This window comes from Elgaria multicarinata, chromosome 10, assembly GCF_023053635.1.
Source record: "Elgaria multicarinata webbii isolate HBS135686 ecotype San Diego chromosome 10, rElgMul1.1.pri, whole genome shotgun sequence".
Lineage (NCBI taxonomy): Eukaryota > Metazoa > Chordata > Lepidosauria > Squamata > Anguidae > Elgaria > Elgaria multicarinata.
This window is the reverse complement of record NC_086180.1, coordinates 47,306,920-47,329,509: the sequence shown is the minus strand read 5'-3', so window position 1 is coordinate 47,329,509 and position 22,590 is coordinate 47,306,920. Positions and strand designations below refer to the sequence as shown.

The following is a 22,590-nucleotide window of genomic DNA, read 5'->3' as shown; positions in this document are numbered from 1 at the left end:
GCATCACATAACTGACACAGCAAAGATCCACAGCTACTGTGGACTTTCCCTGCGTATTTACAGCCCCCAAGTCTGTTTAACCACACAAGAGTTCTGTTAATTCACAAAACAGGGGAACAAGAAGATGCTCGGCTGATGAATGAATGGTTATGTTCACTGCACCAAAATTGGGAGCATATTGTACCACCTATGCAGACCCCAGTTGCCATCTTGTCCCAGCTTTACTAAACTTAAGTCTCACGAAATGGTGCTGGGAGGTGCCTGGTTTAACTCAATATTGCTGTTACATGACAGGCAGGGGAAATACTTAGGTAAAATCAGCTTGGTTCAGTCTATCCACACTTCAGGTCGCAATGCTTAACTTCTCTACTCAAGTTGGGAACCAGCAAAGGTGATTGCATTAAAAACAACAATCATGCATCCCAAGATATGCTAATCTGGTATTATTAAACACAGATAGACAAAGAAATAGTGCAGGAGGACATAAAAATTTGTAATTTATTCATAAACTGCTAAGCCATCATAGCAAACTTTTTAAATGAAATGTGATAGTTGTTTAAATATTTACCAGCTTGTTGACCTATTTTCTCAGTTAATTAGGGATTGCATTAACAATGTATTGAATATAGGCAGCTTTTAAAATTAAGCAGCCCAACTATTGTGGGTTACACAAAGTTTTTATTTTGTTCAATGAAGCTAGTCAAGGAGAGCTTAGCTGAAAAAACTTCCCACCCTCCTTAAGAACTGCACTGCATAGATATAAGACTCAATTCATCATTTTTCTCATGAATCAAGAGTCAGATCCAAATCATCTCATTAAACTAATATAACTAATGTAAGAAGAACATTCATTTTGAAATCCTTTCTATTTTTGTAAGCTTTTTAATGACTTCTACTGTACAATGGCCCAAATTATTTTCCAGTGAAAGATTTTGTAACCTTTTGCTTCTAATGAAAACAAATGTGTAATGTATTATACTTTATATCAAGTTTTGTTGCTGCACCTTTTTATTTCCATCTTTCAGCTGAATCTCTTACCATGACCAAAACCTCTACTTCCACTGCTAAAAATAACTTGGGAAAAGATGCCGTCTCACAAACTGTATGGCCTGTCTTAAAGAAAGGCTGTTAGATGTTTATGGCATCCATTTCTTGACCTCCCCCCACCCTTATTTTGCCCTCACATATATTTTAGTCTTATGCGCTGCTGCTTTGTGCTTAAAATATTGTATATAAATTTACTTGATTTTAGGGGGTTTTGTTTTTATCTTTTTTGTGAGCTTCCTTGAGTACTGCATATTGAAGCCAAAATGTAGTATTGAATGTTTTTGTTCAATAAACCCTGTCGGAGTAAAAAGAGGCATGCACAGTGGACAGTCCTCTATTTGATTGAAAGAACTGGGCATGTTTAGCCTTGAGAAGAGAAGACTGAGAGAAGACATGATAGCACTCTTCAAATACTTGAAAGGTTGTCACACAGAGGAGGGCCAGGATCTCTTCTCGATCATACCAAAATGCAGGACACGGAATAATGGGCTCAATTTACAAGAAGGCAGATTCTGGCTGAGCTTCAGAAAAAACCTCCTGACTCTTAGAGCAGTACAACAATGGAACCAATTACCTAGGGAAGTAGTGGGCTCTCCCACACTACAGGTCCTCAAGATGCAGTTGAACAGCCATCTGTCAGGAATGCTTCAAGGTGGATTCCTGCACTGAGCAGGGGGTTGGACCCAGTGGCCTTCCAACTCTACTATTCTATGATTCTATGAAGGCATCCTCTGTTTGAAGGGCTGCCCAGCCCAAGTCTTGTTTAAAGCTGGAACACCATAAGCAGGGAGAGCAGCAGGAGCCTTGAACTGCCTAGCCATAGCTAGCACCTGGATAACAGACTAAGCAGGCACATGGTTACCTGGTCTCTCTCTTCTTCACTGTGGTGAGATATACTGTATCTTCCTATTTACAGTCATTATTTCTAAATATGCCTCTATCCCAATAAATCACCATATGCCAATCTGTGCCCTCTTTCCAACTTTTTTGGTGATGCATGAGTGGCCCCACCTTATCTGTATTGCAAGACTGCTGCAGTCTGATCCACAGTGGAAATCAAAAAACATAAGAAGTACCATGCTGGATCAGACCAAGGATCCATCTAATCCATGACTCCCTTCACACGGTGGCCAACTAGCGGTCGACCAGGGACCCAAAAGCAGGACATGGGTACAACAGCAACCATGTTGCCCAGTAACTGGTGCACACAGGCTTAGTGCCTCTGATACTGAAGGTTGCACATAGCCATCAGGACTAGCAGCCATTGATAACCGTCTCCTCCAGTTCTGTACTCCAGCCCGCGATGCCCTTTTCCACGATGCTCCATAAATTCCTCTCCCTGATTTCTACCCACCCCCTCCAGCAGTCAGCCAGTATTGCATGCTCAGTTCTCATTGGGCTGTTTGGGGATTCTTCCCACCCCCTTTAGTGTTGTTTTGTTTTGTTTCATTTTACCCCTTAAGAGTTTTTTTCTGCAAATCCCAAGCCTGCGGATCTCTCCCTCTTGCACATGGAAGATGCTCTTTTTGCTACATAAGAACTGGTGCTTGGAGAACTGTGTTCACTCTTAGAATATATGACACTTATACCGAGCTTAAAGATAAATGACTTGCCACGATTAAATCTGAATCTTTGGTGTCAGGCGGAGGCAATGCCACTGAAACAGCATCCTTTGCCATGGCACAATCTGAGTCAGAAGAAAGTTTCTTCCTGAATTTCAGAGTGCTAAAAGGCTGCAGAAGTTGTGATTGGGCTATTGTTAGGGTTTCCTGAGATGACCTGATGTCTCTCCCATCTTCAATAAGCCCTTGTCCCAATAGCTGTATCGAACTGACCTGAAGCAGGAAACAAAGCAAATGCCAGCTGTGAGGACTAAACACAACGCCTTGTCAAGGTGCAAATGGCCCGGAGAAGCTTTCTCTCCATTTACACCTGATGAGGAGTCATGTTCCTCTCCGAAAAGGTGGCATTAACGGTGTCTTTGTTTCCTTCTCAGAGATCAATTCACCATACAGGCAGCCTGCCTTTGCATCCCATGGATCAATTTTTTAAACTGCCAAAGTTGCTCTGTTTTGTTCTTCTAAACAGGAAAGTCTGCTCAAGTGGCAAACATTTGACCGATTTGAGAAATATCACTCACCAACCCAATGGCATCGCAACCTAAGTGAGAAGAGGGGCGAGGGCTTCTGTTTGCTTGAAAAGAAGGACAGCGAGAGCAGAAACTTTTTTTTCCAGAGTCTAAATAGGAGGCGACACTCAGTTGCAGAAGGAGGATTTCTATTTCTGATGGTACCACAAGGCAACAAAGGAAACGTAATGGCTACGACAGCCCATTTTAATAAGCAGGTATGCAATATTAATTGCATTAAGTGAAATGTCTATTCATATTTTCATGATATTCGAAACCAAGAACATCTACATTTCATAACATCTGTAAAGTAGTTAAGATGCATCTGTACTGTAACTAAAACGTGCCGATATCGGATATATTTGCTTAGATGGTTATATGCAATTGTTCTGTTTCCTGTGCTTTTATTCATTCTTACCATAAGCACACAGACACAGATGAAGCTATGTGACCTAGAAAAGGGGGGATGGGACCCATCATGAGCTGTCTAAATAACAGCTTTCTTCCCACTGCCTGATGGGCTGATCCAGTTATATTCTGCCTGCACCAGGACAAAGCTGTTTTCCCGTATCTTTCTGAAATGCATCATCTCCCCATTCTCTTGGAGTGCGATGACATTGTTGTCTGGCTCGCTAAAGGACACTTCAGTTCGCTTGTGACAATACTGGGAATGGATGCAGCGTAGACCAATAGCCAACACCATGCCAAGCACCGCGGAGCAGCCAAGAAGAACACCAAGTTGAGCTGCTACAAGCTGTGAACCTTTGTGTGGCTTTCCCCTTTCTTCCCTGGAAACAGCCACTTTGGGTATTGCCCTTGTCACCTTCAGGAGTGTGTTCCCAGACGTATCTTTTTTGCCCTTTTCCTTCTGCCCAGGCACTGTGAGTTCTGCCTGGGGCAGGAAATTTGCTGGAGCTTTCCGACTCACTGGCTGTTTCTCCACCATCTGCCTTGAAGCTGCTGCTAAGATTTGGTAGACATCTATGTCTTCTTCACCATCTAAATGTTCTGGTGGTGTTGTTCCCATGCCTGAAAGCAGTGAAGGGTCTCCATACTGGACCAACATTGAAGCTGTGATGGGTGGTGAAGACTTGCTGATGCCTGGGTTAGATGTTGTAGAAATCCCCTTAAACACAGAGATGCAATGCACACTGAACACAACAGCCATATCTTGCCTGCGATTTACAATTTAATTGCATGTCACTGGATCAAAGCTATTCCTAACAGAGGGTATTGAACTCATTATCACCAAAGGAGGATAATCATTAGCCTACTAGAATTGTCGCGATCGCTAACAGGTAAATGCCTTCATTACAACTGGATACTACTAAAAACGAACATACAGGCCAATACGAAATGATACAAATGATAAAGCATTGGAAGAGAACTTATTTTCTAGGGTCACCACCGATTGGCACTCAGAATTCTTATTTTAGAAGGACGACTTAGCTCACTGAAGTAATGGCACCATATTTCTGGCATTCATAGCAAAGGATGGAGCTTTTCTTATGGTAACACCATTACTTTAAACCAGGGGTGGCCAACATGCAGTCCATGGGCCTCGTGGGCCCCCACAGAAGGGCTTTTGCAGCCCCCACCAGGTTCTCTGTCTCTGTGGTGCAGCCATGTGGGTGCATTCCCAGCAATTCTGGTAGGAAACAAGGTGCACAGAGAGCACTTGCCTTGTTTCCCAGCAGAATTGCCAGTTCTGCAGATAAACAGGGGCACATGGATTGCACATCTTGGTTGTCTCCAGGATCGCACTCCCCAGCCCACCAAACTGATGCTCCTTTTATGACTTGTTTACCAGTGGAATGGCTGAGAATGCAGCCACACGGCCACTTCCAGTTGTGGTGGTGATTGTGGTGGGGGAGGACTGCAGCCCCTGGAGGGTTCTGAGGGGTCTAATGCAGCCCCCACCCTCTGAGGTTGTCCATCCCTGCCTTAGAAATTGGCTCAGAGTCCATAGGAAGGGGTGTTACACAATAATTCTTTTACCTCACTTGGCTACACATTCTCAATAAACATCTAAAAGGTGTTATAAAGATATGAACACATAGTGGCTGGGTTCACCCACATTCAGTGATTGAGTGTGGGCTGTTGTTGAGCTGTGGGTTGCTGCTGAGCCATGGGTTATCATGTATGAATGCAGTGCGTTTCTGCAGGGTGGCTTGCTAACCACCTTGAACAACTTAACAATAAACTATGGGTTCTGAAAGTGGCTTGTTTGAGAAAAATATTATTATTATTATTATTATTTATTTATATAGCACCATCAAGCCACTCTGTGGAAAACGCACTGCATTCAGACAACATGACAACCCACATGGGTGAGCTGGAATAGCTAAAGCTGCTAAGACTATTTTCATACATGACATTGAAAAGCCTATTTGAGTCTCTTGCACAATGTTTTTGCAACACAATATTCTTGTTAATGTGGGGTTATAAGCAGATGAGGGGTAAATTAAATATGCATTCTGACCAATACAAGTTGTACTTCCATATTATATATTGATGTAAGCACCAACTGATTTTAACCTCATGTGTTGTGACGATGGGGCATTCAGCAGATGATCCTCTAAACTGAGGACAGGACATGGCAGCTTATCCAGGCAGTCCGTGAATGTCCCAACGTAACTGAGTGTTGCGAGAGGTACCTACTCAATGAAGTGAACTATCCAATCTGTGGAGGACAGTAGTTATACTGTTGTTCATCCCCAATGCAGATATATGAGCTCCCATACTTTAGAGAGCTCAAAATTTTCATAGAACTAAATAAAATAAAATGTTTGATTCATATATTAGTTATGAGCAAGCCCCAAGCTAGAAAGGGTGGGCAGGTGTCCCACTGTACAGAGGACAGTCTTCTATTTTGAAGGGCTGGTAGAGGACAGTCCTCTTATTTGAATGGGTCCTCTATGTGATGGGCTGCCCGGTCCAAGTCTGGTTTAAAGTCAGAGGAGGAGAAGGAAGGAGAAGAGTCGGTGCCTTGAAGTTGCCCATCCAGAGTGAATACCTGGACAGCAGACTGAACAACAGGTACACAGGTCAGCTGGCCAGTCTTTTCCACTGTGATGAGATGTCTTATATTTCTATTTAAATTATAGTTATTATTTCTAAATGCATATGCAAATTATTTCTATACATGCATATGCAAATGCTATGCAAATTGGTATCATCTTTTGTCCTCTTTTTTGGCAATGTGTTAGCAGCCACGCAGCTCACTGCCAACATGTGTCCCCTGACAGATTACCCATGTGAAAATGTGGCCTTTGACAGTGAAAAGGTTGTGCACCCATGCACGCTTCAAAGTTCACAGGATCCAGGGAGGCGTCACCCAGCCTAATCTAACCCTTCCTTCTGTTCTTAGTGCTGCTAAGCAGGGTGGCCACTTATGACTCGCCAAAACAAGAGGATGAAAGAAGATACAGATTTGCATAAAATGTACAGCAACTCGTGGAAGTCAGGCTGTTTATGAAGAGTATAAACAGTGAAGCAAACAATTCTCTGTACACTGTAACTGCCTTGAGAGATAGACCTGGTGCAGAGCACAGAGCAAACATGATCAAAAGGAAGAGGCTGTGGCAACTTGCTCCTCATAAAGTGTCTCAATTTAGGGTAAAAAACAAAACATCCAGCTGCCTCCTCTCTATACAATAACCCTAGAATATCAAATGCCTATTTAGAATGCAATATGCTTTGAATGATTGTGTAAGAACCCAGTGCAGCGCTGTTCAGAGAGTGGAGTGTAATTTCGGTAGGATCCCAGAGAGTCTACTGCCCTCTAACTGCAATAAGTCAGAACAGCATTCATGCCTCGAAATAGAGATAGAAATGATCTGTGTCAAGATGCACTAACTTGAAAATCAGCCTCCTTTACAAGCCCTGCCATCAAGAATACTGCAGCCCTTTGGTAATGCTCACTTAGGACTCCTCTGCATATTTAGACAGAAAAGTCCTACAACTCCCAGCATGTTGTAGGAATGCTGGGAGTTGTGGGGCTTTTTTCTGTCTAAACGTGCATAGGGTTGCACCCTTAGTCTTTCCGAATGCCTGGGAGGGAGGGGCAGTTAAGAGATCATGTGAGTGATCATGTGAGTTACACTACCTTCAGATCCTTTAGGAGGAGCAAGCCACCATGGGCACGTCCTTCTGGCCGTGTTTGCTCTGAGGCCTGCACCGTATCTCTGTGTGAAGGCCATTATGGTGTGGAGAGAATGATTTGATCCAAAGCCAGACAAATCTTAAAGCTAATAAGTTAAGCACATCAGTTCTGGCAATACATGATTATCAGGAAACATTATATTTACCTCAGGTACAGTCTGCGCTAAAACAATATGTGCTAAAACAATGGCTAAAATCCAACATGTCAAAGTAGAACCATTGAAATAAGTGGGATGTAACTTAGTCATGACTTGCATAAAGCCCATTCACTTCAGTGGTTCTACTCTAGGTAGGATATGTTAGATTTGACCCAGGTGGGATCTACACTACTGCTTTCAAACGGTACTGAAGTGCACTGTCAACTGATGGGGCCCAGGACACATTCTATATACCGTTTTCAAACCACTTTCATAGTGTTATATCCTGCTTGGCATAGATCTGGCCCCAATGTCTTTTATTGTATTATTTGTATTGTTAGGCTAAGGGGCAAGCTTTCAAGTAGCAAAGATATGTTCAGTCAAGTATAAACAGGAGTTCTATGCAGTGCAAAAGCCTTTTATCCTGGGACCCATAGGCCATTATTCCTTTAACCAAATATTCCACAACAACAATCTTATTCCCTGCAGGGTCTGTGCAGGGTCTCTGAAATATGGTGCTCAGTCTGTGTCTCCCTCACCCACCCACCCACGCACACACACCAGACAAGACAAAACTGTGGCCAAGATTCCTATGAGTTCAAGGACAAGTCATTCACCAGACACATGCTGGAAAGAGAATATGCTGATAGATTGTTTTCAAGCCCACATCATTGCACTGTTACAATTTCAATACAGATTAAATCATGATATAAGTCACCATTGAGTTCAGTGACATTAGTATTAAAATGTCATACTTGTGATTCTTTTTGACTGAAGTCATTACTCTCATGATAAAGCAGCAGCAGTAAAACAGTGTGTAAAGCATTTGAATTTGTGGTTGAAGACAGATAGTAATTCTATCCATTGGGTATTATAGGGGGGGGGAGGGTAGCAATGTGTTGGTTGATTGCAACTGTTCTTAGTACATTTTAAAATACTACAAATTTCTGTATTTGTAGTACAGCTAAGATCAAAATACCAGTTTAAACAGATATTTCTAACATTATAAGATTAGGTTTCTACCATGATGCAGAATTCATGATACTGTTGCAGAAATGTTACCATGCACTGCCAAAGATCGTTCGCTAAAACAAATCAAACGCTGACACCCCCCACACCTGTCCTTACCTCCATGCCTTTCTTACAAGTCAAGGCCAACTGTGATATGGGAATACTTGAAGGATTTTCTGTCCTAAAATGTTGTGAAGGAAAGCATACAATCATTATTTGTTATATTTTTGTGAACCGCCCAGAGAGCTTCGGCTATTGGGCAGTATAAAAATGTAATAAATAAATAAATAAATATTAATAAATTCAATTTGGATTCTCCATGCACATTCCTGGCTGCACTGGAAATTCCTCCAAGGCTTATTCAAGTTATCTGGAGAAGATGGTTTTCACAGCTCCACAATCCTTTCTGTGTGGAGTGCTGCCTTCTATTATGAAGTCAAATTCATTAACTGGGTTGAGACAATTAGATGTAAGTATGACCCCTTTACCAGCCTTTCCTAATTTTCTTGAGCTATGCGAATACAGATGTTCGACTGTCTGAGTTTCTATGCAATAGTCATTGGTTCTGCAGCACATGAGCTACCCCATCCACAATCTCAATAAAGTCTTCACAACTACCCTCCTGCTCCACATGAGATAGCCACCACGTGAACTCTGAGGCCAGAAACCATTGCCAGGAATGTTATGCAGTGACATGGAGACAAACTACATGGCAGTGGCCGACCCATTCAGCAACCTGCATGAACATCTTATTGTGCTGCCAGACGGATGCCATTTCAGGTAGCTTTCAAGTGACACCCGTTTTGTGTTAAGCAAGTCTTAGTCCTACGCTTGTGAGTGTTTGAAAGTTCTATGCTGCAGTTAATCTAAAATTAACAGGGCAAACCTATGTATGTCTACTCAGAAGTAAGCCCCCACTGAGTTCAATGGGACTAATTCCCAGGTGAGTATGTATAGGATTGCTGCCCAAGTGATGTATTTACACACTTCAAGTGAAATATAAACTTGAGAGAGGGGGAGATTCAAGAAGCAGCACACACAATCTCTTAGGATTGTGTCATGTTTGGCAAATCCAAGTTTCCTAAGCCTTAGTGAAAGAACTGAATGTATAACATGATCTTTAATGCCCACACTGTACCCATTGTATGTGATGTGGCTGGAGGAATAATCTTGTGCTATGAGGCTGAGGTCCTGGAACTGAAGTGATGACTCCAGTGTGAGATCACCGTCTGTGCCACTTCCATTAGCTTGTCTTTCTCCACTGTGACTGATGACATGTGAAGTGACCAAGTCTGCAAGGGATTCAGACAGAAACTTTCCATTGTCGGTGGGCTCAGAGACATGTCGTCTGCTGTAAGCTGGTTCCAAAATCAGTGTTGCTGAAATCCATGTCAGGCTGGTAGGTGTAAAGTTTGCAGACTGAGTTAAGCTGGTGTCAGGGATAGAACGTTCTTGGTGGAAGGGAAGACAAACCAAAACATTAAAAATAAAATATGGAGGAAACATTTTGAAAATATTGAACATGCAATTTACATAAATTGCTTATATCCCAAACCATTATCATGTTCGTTAGGAGAACATTGGCTTACTGGATCAGAGAAAATACATCTAATCCAAATGCCACTCTAGAAGTTCACAAGTAGGGCACGTACTACGTTACATCTTATGAACATAACAAGTTGTCTTGTACTGTGAGATCACTGGTCCATCTAAAACAGTACTGTCTACCTTCAGCTTTTCTTAACTTGGTACCCTCCAGATTTTTTATTTTATTATTGCATTTATATCCCGCCTTTTTTCCTGCAAGGAACCAAAGGCGGCATACATAATCCTCCTCCTCCTCTCCACTTTATCCTCACAACAACAACCTTGTGAGGTAGGCTGGGCTGCAGAACCACGTGCTTCTATCAGATAAGAGTGTTGATCAATTAATGTAACTCATGAGTAGAAGACATCATCTGGACACACACATACTCATGAACGTTTACAAGTGAGGCACAGCAAAGGTGACATAAAAGTCTCATCTGGAAGCACCCCTGGTCATTGGGGGTGGGTGTCATTAAAATCAATGGGATTTACTTCCAAGTCAATGAGCTTAGAATCAATCCTAGCATGAAAGCCTGGTGGCGAATTTAAGCCATATGATAGATAATAGACATGTAGAGACCTATAGACAAACCCTACTGGAGGAAGGGGGGAATAGGAAATAGAGGAAGGCATACCTTTGCCTGCAGGAAATGCTCCTTTGAGATCACTGGGCTCCTGAAGAGGTGTTGGCTTTATAGCCCTGGAGGCTACCCTACTTTCAGAAGTACTTCTGTTTTGTGTTTGTTGAGACACAGTGGAAGATTCAATCCTTGCCCAGTAAACAAAGTACGACTGGACGACTGAAAAACTGTTTTTTAAAAGTATTAGAAGCAAGGCTTTAGTCATTCTGTACAATTAATAAATCATCAGAACATTTGGAAAATCAAAGGGAATTTTTAAAAATCTACAAACAGAATTAGTGCAAAGGACATTAAAGGATTAGCTCATAACACTTTTTTTAATTTTGAAATGATAACAAATAAACAACCAAAAGGGAAGTAGGTAAAGTCACTTACAGTTAGAGCTAATCAAAACACAAATGTGTGGGGTGGGAGGTGAGAGATACTCTCTTAATTTAACCAGCTTTTTTTAAAAAAAAATTTTTGACAAAAATAGTTCTGTTTGAATTTTTTTGGTAAAGGCTACAAGCTATAGTCAAGAAGGCTAAGACATTTTTTAGCTAATTTTTAATTGAGACCAAGGATGTACACTTGTACTTAATGTAAATCATCTGAGTATTTTTACGACCACAGCCCGTTACAATTGTCTATTGTGTTAGACATATCTTCTTTCAGAAAGCAGATCTCATTTTATCTGACTATAGAAAGAAAGTAAGTAAAGGTAAGTGAAACATCATCCTAGAGCCTTAAAGATATCAGAATGGGCAGTATCCAATTTGGTTCTCACGCTAACAAAAATTACATTGTACTGGCTTAAGTGACCTCCAGCACAATGCCAATAGAGGAAAACCCATTGCTCCAGCAAATGCTATTGGCGTTGCAACTAGAGATGTATGGATCTTGTAAAATCAATTCCATCTACATTTTGCAGATTCCCACGTGCCTTGCTGCTGGCTTTTCATCTAGCATTATAAGACTGGTACGTTGAATGTTTCACTTGTTCTTTATTTCAGTGATTTTAATATTAACATCTGATGTAGAATGCTTTTGTCTTAATTGTAAGGTGTAGAATTAGACATGTGACCAAAGCCATGCCGGACATGTCAAGTTGGCCCCGCCTTGGGAGTGGGCATGTTGCAGTGGCCACGCCTCCTTGAGGGCAGCCATATTGTCCTCCTGTTTGGTTTCCAAAATACAGTTAGCCTAGAACAAGTAGCTGAACTGCAATTCCCAACAGCCCTAGCCAGCAGAGCCAAAGGTGAGGAACAATGGGAGTTGAGGTACAACAAAATCTGGAGGAGCACAAGTTGCTTACCACCTGCCCTAGGAAGTATGTTTAAGATCATAGCCTTAAGAGTACATTTATACAACCAAAATCCATCTGATCAATCTTGCCATGCGGTGGTATATTTAGTACCTTGTGCTCCACTCCTACTCAGTTTTTGAGGTTTCAAGTTACCAGATATGTTTACCAGAGCAAAACTAATCTATACCAGAGTCCATGTTCTTCCCAATTTGTATTTTCCAAATCCACACATAATTTAAAGATATAAAAGAAAACATTAAAATTATGTTTTTCCATGCTGACTTTTTAAAAAGTCTAGTCTGTAGAAGAGGGGGAGCGGGGAACAGGAAAATATTAAAATCCTGGGATTGGTATTTGAAACAGGACACTGGGAGCAGGGAATGGTTCCTGGAAACAGTAATTTCCATCAGCACATTCAACCTCCTCCTCCTCCTCCTCCTCCTTCCACATTTTCTTTAACTGCTGACACCTGGGATTTTAATTGCTTTAAAAATATTTTTTCCCACTATGGTGAAATCCCTATATGTTTCCATTTTTCCTTTCTTTCTACAATTGTGCTTCCCTAAGATGTGTTTGTATCATCATTAAATTATTTTCTATAGGAAAATGGGTCAGGTTTTTAATTTATTAATGACTACTAATTAATTAATAATTATGAGGGCACACAAACATAATCGGTTATAGTTCTGACGCCAGGAATTCATATGGGAAGACAAGCGGAATGGAAGCTAAGGGCTATCAAAATGGTGGAACAATAATGGAGCGGAACGGGGGGAACCTGCTCATCTTTATCACCCACCTCCAGCTAATTAGGAACTAATTTCAGACATGTGAAAGTTCCTTTATAGATCATCATGTTCAAGTCAATGTCCAGTATGACCAAAGAAATGCTTTCTGGTGTCAAGAATCCATACTACATTCCTATCCTATGCCTAGTGAATACTCCAAAGCTAACCAGCTTCCAGAAGAAAGAAGAGACTTCCTCAGAAAGAGATCAGTCATGGTTAGCAATGAAAAAATTCTTACAAAAACCTGATGTCTCCAATGGGCTGATCTGGTGCCTTCCACACAAAAGACAGATTTCTCTTCAGTGACTTGTCCGAATGGGTGACAGTGTCGCCATCTTCAAAACAAGTCAGCAGTTTGGAGCCAGGAGGAATGTAAACAAAAGTGCCAGCAATTTGATCGTTTGATATCCTGCGAGCTTGAAGCATAAAGCCCATAAAATCACGTGTGCTCCTGACTGTGACTGGAGACAAAGAGGAAGTTACATAAGCCTTTGAAGAGACATTTTAATATTTGCATTATGGAATTCTGCGTCTACATTCTATTATGGGGAAAGGGTTTGTATTATATCTTTCATATATATAATCTTGTCTTTGTTAATTTATCAACCAGAGTCAGGGTTAGGATGAGAGTGGAACAGTACACCTAGAAAGTTCTTAAATCCTTCTATTTTAGAGCCCTTTGATTACTACTCTCTCTCTCTGAGTTCATTACCATCACCAAGCCCAAATCTTACACACTGTGTCACAGGTTTCTGATCACCCTATGAGAACACAGTTTCCAATCCCTTACATTTTTCACTACTACTCCCCCACCCCATCCACCCTTCAGCACATGCTATGGGCCCACTACTCCTTTCTAAGCCATGGTCCATGCTTACTTAGCTTATTCAGTGCCAAGCTGAAGCACCATGTCCCCAATTCTGGATGAATGTAACGGGGGTGGGGGTGGAAGTTGGGAGTAGAAAATAACATTTCATGCTTCTACCTATGGAACATCAGAACATCAGGACACTGTGAAAGTGGTGTATGGAATGTGGATTGTGCCCCAACAGTTATCACTGCACTTCAATACCACTGTAAAGCAGTAATGTAGATCAAGCCTAGCATTCTCATCAGCATCAGGTTTAATTAGATGGCTCTTAATCTTCAAACCACACATATGTCAAAGTCATCATGGCTTGGTTTAAGAATTTAAATGATGAGTCCAGGGCAGAATCTACACTACTGCTTATAACAATTTATAATGGTTATGACAACTGTTCAGGCCCAGGACACATTACATATAACGTTTTCATACCGTTTTTAAAGTGTTATATCCTGCTTGGTGTAGATTGGGCCCTGGTCCATTTAACCTCTGACAGGATATTCAGTTCAATTACTTCTTAAGAACTCATGTAGTACAAAATTCCTTCATTCAGGAGTGGAATTTTAACTCAAAAAGAAGGAAAGCCCCAACAAGATGACACTACTGTAACAGTCCAGACTAGAACAATGGATTAGAAGCACAAAATAAAAACTAGAAACTCAAGCACATAAACTCATCCACAAACTATACATTAAGGGCACAAATCCTATGCATGTTTAGGCAAAAAGACACTCAACTTTCCCAGAATGCCCTAGTCAGCATTTTTTTCTGTCTAAACATGCAAAGGATTGTGCTCTAAGTCACAAAACATATAATGCCCACATATGTAACATTATCAAGAAATTAAGCATTTATAAAATGGCCAAATTTTTCAAGCCTGTCTTTTTAGAAGAGAAGCTTTTATAGATGGGGTACAATACAGTAATGAAATGTTTCCTTCTAAATATTTCTAGTGCTTTCTTTTAACCTAACACATTAATACTACTCCAAGATGGTAACAGCCAGGTAGGCTGGGCCTGTCTGTCCCCCACTGCCAAAATCCCCCTCCCCAACACTTTAATAGAATGCAGGCAATTTATCTGTTTCAAGGGTAGCACAAAGAATGTGCAACATTGTGGTGGTGACAATTAAAAATAATGTCAACACTTAGCTTTCATATTGCATATTACAGAGCATTTAAGATCCTATCACAGACATTATCTCAGCAATTCCTACAACTGCCCTGTAAACAATTTTGTTATTCCCATATTGCACACGTGGAGCTGAGGCTGAAAGGGCATAGCTAGTCTTAGCACATCTACTAAGTTTATGGCAGACACAATAGGTGATCCATAGAATCCTGGTCCACATCTCAAATGTCTTAGCCACTATATGCCGCAGTAGCTCTCATGTTAATTACAGATGTCTAGATTGTTAACAAGGACTCCACAAATATGTTGCCAGGATAGCCAGCATCAAATATAAATGTAATTCTGGTGACTAGCAGAAAAATCCTCTCGTATACTTTACCATAGAATTAACACCTTAAACCTAATCAGAGGCAACTCAAGAGTGCCTCTTCAGAACAATGCCTGGCTGCATCAGGATAGCATCATGGGTTGCAGGTAAGGGTTGCCGAACACACATTTGTAGCTCCTCCCTTGTAAAAACCCCTCACCAGGTAATGGGTTATAAAAGGGGCACACTTTAGGGCTGAACTGTTGTTCCACCTTCACATATATCATGAACGGGTAGAGCTGGAAGTCCCATTTTCCCTTCCACATGATCAATGTACACATGGAAAAGGAATGCATGACCACCAGTCTTTTTGCTTTCGTTGAGAAGGAAATAAAAGCAGCAAGCTTCACTGGCTGTTAGACAAAACAGTTGGCTACTGAAGCCTCATTAAAACTTGTGGGCCCTGTCAAATAATCCAAGCAATGGCTTCTCTTTCTAACTTTTAATCACTGGTTGCAAAGAAAAGTATATTGGTATCTTCCAACCGTTATTTACCCTGGGGACAAGCCATTCAATTAAGCCGACAGCATGAAACACGTATTATAATGATGATGAGCAACAATGTGGGATGTTTTATTAATGCTGTTTTATGGAATTTTGTGACTGTCATTTTTGGGAGCTGTTGTGACCTGTGCTTTTGACAATAAATTTGACGTAAGCATGTAGCAAGAAGCATAGCACGCTTCTGGCCCAATAGTGTGCAGTGATACTGGTACAGAAAGGACCCTGCTTTCTCATTCTAGAGACCTGTAGCAAGCAGAACCCCTACGATCCTTTTGCTGCTGTGAAAGTAAGACTCCTTTTACTATAGTGCTGCAGCTTCCATAGCAGGAAGCTAAGTCATGTCCTTTAGCAAGCACCAAAAGGAAATAGTCTGTAACTTGGCAATGATCCATGAATTGCATGTGAAAAATACTGGAGTTTTATTCCAAGCAATGCCACATACAGTCTGCTCCTCTTGTAATATATGTAAGCATGACTGCATTACAATTTTTTACATGGCTTTCACTTTGTATAAACTTGCATTCTTCAAACCTAGTGCAGTTTAACTACCGCATACATTTTATGTGCAAAGGTTTCCTCTTCAGTAGTGTTTCTTCACAATGTACTCCTTGGGTGCTCATCACTGCAAGGTATATCTCACCCAAGTATTTTTATAAAGTTATAATCTACTGTTGCTAGATATAATCTTGCTCCACTTACCATTTTCAATTAATTCTTCTGTTCATTCAATTAATTCTGTCCTCCTACATTTAGAAAGCAAGAGGGACTTTAACAAATGCAAGCTGTCCTCCACAGAAAAACAACTGAGAAATGTGTTTCTCAGTATAAAGTAGGCAGAAATAATTGAGAAGCATTAAATGCATTGTCGATGACCTCAAGGTAATAGACCTCTAGGTAATAGACATATGCTTCCCTTTCCTGAAAAAAACTGTAATTAGCTGCTACTCCTTACCTGGAACTTTGTCACCTAGAAAAAAGGACATATTGGTGTGGATGGTAATATAGTTATTTTGTGGATTCTGAAGATGAGCTCTGATATGTTTGGGCCTCATATCAGTACATGCTGAAAGGCTGGCACCATGGGAGAAGGCTGCAGTGTACGAAACCAAGCATAGGGTTGTAAATGCCCACACAAGAAGAAGTGCCTGGACTTTCATCTCATCCTCTACCTGTCAGGGAAAAAAGACATTAGACTGGAAGCACAGTAATAACATCTCTCTCTATAAAAAGACGCAGCATGTATGAAATTATACCAGTGACACCTTTGAATTTCAGATTTAGTTGAAACTGGGATTTTCAAACACTTTGAACGTCAAGAAAGGAGGATTTAATCATCCATGGAGCTCTGCCCTGGTTAGTCCACAAAATAAAACATTTTGAGAACAAAGCAGGCTTTGACATATTCTGGAAGTGTAAAAAAAGAAAAAAGCCATTCTGGCAGGGTTGTAACCTAAAATGCTGTGCCAGTATACTTCTGGCTCATGGCAATCAGGCAGTTCATGTACTCCCTGACACAGTAGCTGTGCTGAAAGCTGTGAGCTGGCAGCGGGCAACACAAGGAACATCCGGGGACCTTTTCCAGACATTGTTTAGCCCATAGGGGATGGACATCAGCTACTTGGTTTCTGTGCAGTTCAGGGAACATTGCCCCAGCTAACGTCCCCATTGCAAGGAAGCCATATTTTCCCAGCATTCAACCCTCTCCTTGTGCCGCCGCATCTTTCCATTTATAATTGTGGCTGCCTGTCAGGAAAGGCAGTTCTCCATGAAAGCTAGCTGTGTCTGTGGATTTTTATAGCTATCTCTATCTTATGTCCCTAGGCAAACTCAAGCCATTTGGCATGAGAATTAAACCAGCTTAGAACTCCTCAAGTTCCTACACAAGAATGTGGCTATGGGCCCAACAGAGTTCCCTACTGCCTCTAAATGTGCCTGATCAGATGCCATTAAATGTTGAACTGTTTCTTGTCAACCTAACAGAGAGGAGTAGGATGGACAAAAGCTGATGTTCAGTTCAGTCCTATTCCTCCAAAATGATTTCTGCACCCATTTACCTGTTGATGAGAATGTACAGCCACTTAAGGATTCCGTTTTAAAACAAAGAAAACACACCCCGATTAGCAGAGGGTTTGAACAATGGAGTAGCCCTCTTGCCTACCGTCCAATATTATGCCTGTTAGAATTGTTTTCCCCCAAGAAGTGAAATATGCACAAACACCAAATTACTTCAGCTGGCTAGTATAATAGGTTATATCCCCCAATTTTATTTTGCCTTATAAAATCTCCTTTTAGTATCCGATACCTCAGTTGCATTAACATTGCTAGTTAACTTACCTTGGGACACATGTTCCTTCAGACGCTCAGCAGTTTTCTCCTTCAGCCTGTCAAGCAAACATCCTTCAAGGAAAAAAATGTTCTTTACTTTTTCCACTAATGGGAAGTGCAACAGCTGTTACTGCTAATACCTAATACCTACAGGAACTCTGTCAGTGCTTAAATCCAGTTTTAATCATGTTAGTTTTCTTCACACTCTATTCATCCACTTAAGGGGGAGGGGAACCACAACAGTACCAAGATTGTGTTATAAAAGCAAAACATAGTCTATAACATAGGGACGTAAGAGAAATTTATTTGAGTTTGTTTTTGATCAGGATTTACCAAATTCACACCTTCTGGACCGAACACAGACTTGGATGCAATCTGCATTCTTTCAGGATTTACACAAATATATTTCATCACTGGCAGAAGAATGCCAACATACTAAAGATGCACACAATTAATATGTACATTTGGAAAAATACTCGTGAAAATACACACAGATTTTTAGGGGTGTGCACGGACCCCCTGCTCCGCCCCGCGGGCCGATCCGAAAATTTCGGATCGGCCCGCTCCGCCCATACTCCGCTCCTCTTCGCCGCGGAGCTCCGGCTCCGAATCGGAGCTCCGCAGTGGAGGGGAGTGGTGCCAGGTAAGGCCGGGAGAGGAGGGGGGGTTACCGGGCCCTGCCGCCGTCACCGCCCATGCGGCGATGGCGGCAGAGCCCGGTAAGGGACCAAGGGGGAGGGGGGCCTTACCTGCCTCCGTCCGCGGTCCGTCGGCTTCTTCAATTGAGCCCACGGTTCAGCCAGGAAGTCTGGGCCGCAAGTGCGCACTTGCGGCCCAGACTTCCTGGCTGAACCGTGGGCTCAATTGAAGAAGCCGACGGACCGCGGACGGAGGCAGGTAAGGGAGAGGGGGGGTTACCGGGCCCTGCCGCTGTCGCCGCATGGCAACAGCGACAGTGGCAGGGCCCGGTAAACCCCGCTTACCTTTCCGGCGGAGCTCCGGATCGAGGCGAAGGATCCGCCTTCACCTCGATCCTCTTTGCCACGCTCCGCCGGCCCCCCAATCCTCTTCGCCTCCGCCTTAAGGGGAGGCGAAGCACCCCGCTCCGCTTCTAATTCGCCGGTCCAATTAGAAGCAGAGCACATCCCTACAGATTTTTATGCAAAAAGGGGGGGAAACAAGGCTCACAATCTGATACAGACTCAAGTAGGAACAAGCTTCGAGATGGAATTTGGAAGTTTTACAAATTTGCACATGCCTAACTGCTAGACACATTTATTTTGGAGTAAACCCTCAATGGAATTTATTCATAAGTGAACACAGGAATAGAGCCATAAAATGACTATAGTGGAAGTATCCAGGGTTTCAGTTAGTAATCCTCAGAGAGAAGAAATCTTTGTCATCCTCCCCACAGCCACACCACCACAAACATTTGTAGAAAAAGAACAGCTTTCTTTTGCACACCGGGGAATACATCCTGAATAATTCGTTTCTCCGGTTTTTATGGAACAATGGGAAAGCCAAAGTAGTAATCTGTTTAGGGAGGGGGAGGGAAATCTAGACACAAGTCTGCTTCACGCGAAGTTAAAATAGGCAGAAATATTTGACTTCAACAACATATCGAGATCCAGTAAGTCAAAGGAGAAAGGCTGCTGCCATCCAATCCTTAAATCTCCCTGTTCTCTAGCCTCTTTTCAGCGATCCTTTAAGAATATAGGTCATAGCCATAAAATCCCATTCTTTGTATGAAGGAAGGCTGCAAGTATTAACTGAAGTGCACTGGAGTATGAGTAGTATAAGTGTCATTTATCCCATATATTCATTGACTACAGCCTTACTGAAGCAAAATCAACACAAACAAAATGTAATAAATAAATAAATAAGAACAAAGTCTGAAAAGAATCTCACCCCGGCTAAGATATATGTCTGTGAGGTAATCATCTTAAAGCAGTAGGCCAGCGCTGGGCCTGTGAGTTAACTTTTAATTGAATAATAGTCATTTCTTTTTTTCTTCTCTCACGATAACGACAACCCTGCAAGGTAGGCCAATGCGAGGCCTGCGAGGTAACTTTAAAATGAATTGTATTTGTTTCTTTTCCCTCTCATTCCCTCACCCCCAACACTGGCCAGGGCTGCCATGAATCCACCACCATGATTTTCCTTGACCCAACAGAAAATGAAAACTACAACTCCCAGCATACCTTTCACTGTGGTGCTCAACTTGCCGAATGGGAATCCTGCCGCTGAGACTCACAGGAAATGAAGTCTGGCCAATCCAGTCCACATTGCACTGTGCAATTGGTATCTGTACGTAGGCTGTGACGGAGCCAGCCAGCTGGCTGACTGATGTTTAGCTCGGTTATTGCCATTGGCAACAGGTCCAGAGCTGCACCCTCCTTCCCTCCAGCTCCTGATGGTACCTAGCGACTGAGGTAGCCAGCCCCAGGTGCTCTCTCTTCAGGCCCAGGATGGCGACCCACTTCCAGTTGATAGCTGCCAATGCCCGATAAGTCTTCCCCACCTACCCAACATATGCTGGGAGTTGTAGGCATAGCCCTAGGTCCCTGAATAACGTGTTAATCTTTTAACACCATCTGAGGTATGGTGGGAGACAACTGGAGAGCGGGCCTTGTTAGTTGTGGCACCCTGCTTATGGGTGGTGGTGTACTTGGAACACTATACTAATACACTGCTGTTGTTTGCACTTAATGCTAACTCATTGTTTATTTAACCCATGATTAGTTGCCCTGCCCAGGGCATGTCTGGCAGACAATGAAACAACTGTTATTTATTTACTTAATCCCTGCATAGTTTGTTTCCCTCCTTCTTCACCCTTTCCCTCCCAGTATCCCAAATCCCTTGCGATACTGCAGTACTGGCATATAGAGCGGCTGGTTTTGTGTGTGTTTTTACCAATCTTGCCTGCCACCTCTGTAGCCTGGTGAAACAACACATGGTTCTGAGTTCAAAGTTAATGACAATCCATGATTTTAAAAAATCCAGCAACTGGGTTGTTTATGGTTAACAAGCCATGGCTTGTTAGCACAGCTGCGTTTGCATATCACAACATCCCAGAATTCAACAACCCATGAATTAGTGTTATGTGTGAACCAGATCACTGTTATAGATGTTTGGAAATAAAATAGATTAGCTACTTTCAGGAACAATTTTAGGAGATGAAGGGATGCAGTAACCTGGCCAGCCATAGGTCTTTTCCAAAACAAGTTAAAAATTACACAGTAAACTTGAAGGAACATCATTTTATTTTTTTAAAAAAAGAAGCCATTGATAGAAGACAAAACTTGTGATTCGTATTTATATGGCAGACCTTTCTCAAGCTCTGGTCAAGTCATAAATTATTGAAACATACTATAAAACAGTGTTCGCTTTGTATGCCATGTGAAATACTTAACACAAACAATTATTAATTACCACTTCCCAATACTGTTGTTCCCTCCATGTATTAAAAGCCTTTTGGTATTTGAGGAGATGAGGCAATGTCGTTTTCACACAATTGTGAATGCTCATTCATGCACATCTCAAAGGTGTGTGTAGTTCCAAAAAGCAGCATTAACTTGTTCAGGGAACAGAATGGGCAAAAATACCCCATGCTGAGGTTGTTGTTTTTCGTGTGTGTGTGTTTTTGGAACATTATATGAAAACATTTAAAATTCTGTATTATAGTATTCTTCTACTTTAGTTTCACTTCTCTAATCCTATACATGTCTACTTACAATTAAGTCTCAATGAGTTCAAAGGGACTTACTCCTAGGCAAGTTAGTACAGGATTGCAGCTTAACAATATTTTAAGGGAGAGAACGATGCCCTTGCAAACACATCAATGGCATTAGGTTTTTATTTTCCCTCCACTTTTTAAAATATTACTTTCAGATTACAAAAAAAGAATTGTAATAGTTGAAGTTTGCAGTCCTCATCAAGTTGTAACTTACATTAGTAAACACAAAGCAGTTCCCTCAGCTCTTTGATTTGCTCAACTTAAAAAGCTAGTTGAATGTTCCTTGCCACAAATGTTTAAAAGATGGGAAAGAGATGTGTGGCCTAAAGAACGGCTAACAGCTATGCAAGATGAAATCCTGTCCATTGAAACGTATTTGTGTTATAGTAAAAACTACTAATTTATTTTTTTTGTCCTGAAATATGACAGGTAGGAAACTGACTTTGGGGTTTGTTTGTTTAAAAATGTCATGGGATGAAGCTGCAAGATTTTATATTAGATACCACATCATGCAGCCTGCAGTATAAGCGCAGCATGAAAAGTTGCTAGGACTTGAAGTACTGACACCCAAACAGCAAAGCTTCTCACTTGTGCTTACTTCTAGTTGGCACAGTGCTAACCTCTGGATTTTCCTTCCAGTCTGTTTCTATTGTTGAATTGTCACTGCTACACCCCCACTGAAGATTTTTGTTGGCTAACTTCAGTCAGCAACTGAAAGTTTTACCCTTTTATTAGAGAGCTGAAGAAACTAGCGTGTGTGTTTTTAAAATGGGACATGCAGTTTTGCTTACCTTACCAGTCATCCAAAAACTTGGAAGACAGACTTTCACACCTTGGCAGCCCAAGAAAGGTTCCAGTGTGGTGTTATTCTTCAA

General features: G+C 41.7%; 1 protein-coding gene across 1 annotated transcript; it reads right to left on the bottom strand.

Annotated features, from left to right (window-relative positions):
• Window positions 1–3,404: 3,404 nt before the first annotated feature.
• On the bottom strand, window positions 3,405–22,581 carry REELD1 (reeler domain containing 1). Its single transcript, XM_063135216.1, has 8 exons — window positions 22,507–22,581; window positions 17,989–18,051; window positions 16,607–16,823; window positions 13,027–13,249; window positions 10,710–10,882; window positions 9,626–9,938; window positions 8,605–8,668; window positions 3,405–4,301 (listed from the first exon to the last, which is right to left on the bottom strand). Exons 2-8 carry the CDS (start codon window positions 17,998–18,000, stop codon window positions 3,663–3,665), a joined length of 1,641 nt encoding a protein of 546 aa, XP_062991286.1. The 5' UTR covers window positions 18,001–18,051; window positions 22,507–22,581; the 3' UTR covers window positions 3,405–3,662.
• Window positions 22,582–22,590: the final 9 nt, after the last annotated feature.

Excerpts from the sequence above, each read along its gene's own strand:
- REELD1 (XM_063135216.1), bottom strand. Across the intron at positions 13,250-16,606 it reads TCTAGGTGACAAAGTTCCAG|TCACAGTCAGGAGCACACGT; the intron begins GTAAGGAGTAGC and ends CTTTGTCTCCAG. Across the intron at positions 4,302-8,604 it reads CTTGTAAGAAAGGCATGGAG|GGGATTTCTACAACATCTAA; the intron begins GTAAGGACAGGT and ends TCTGTGTTTAAG.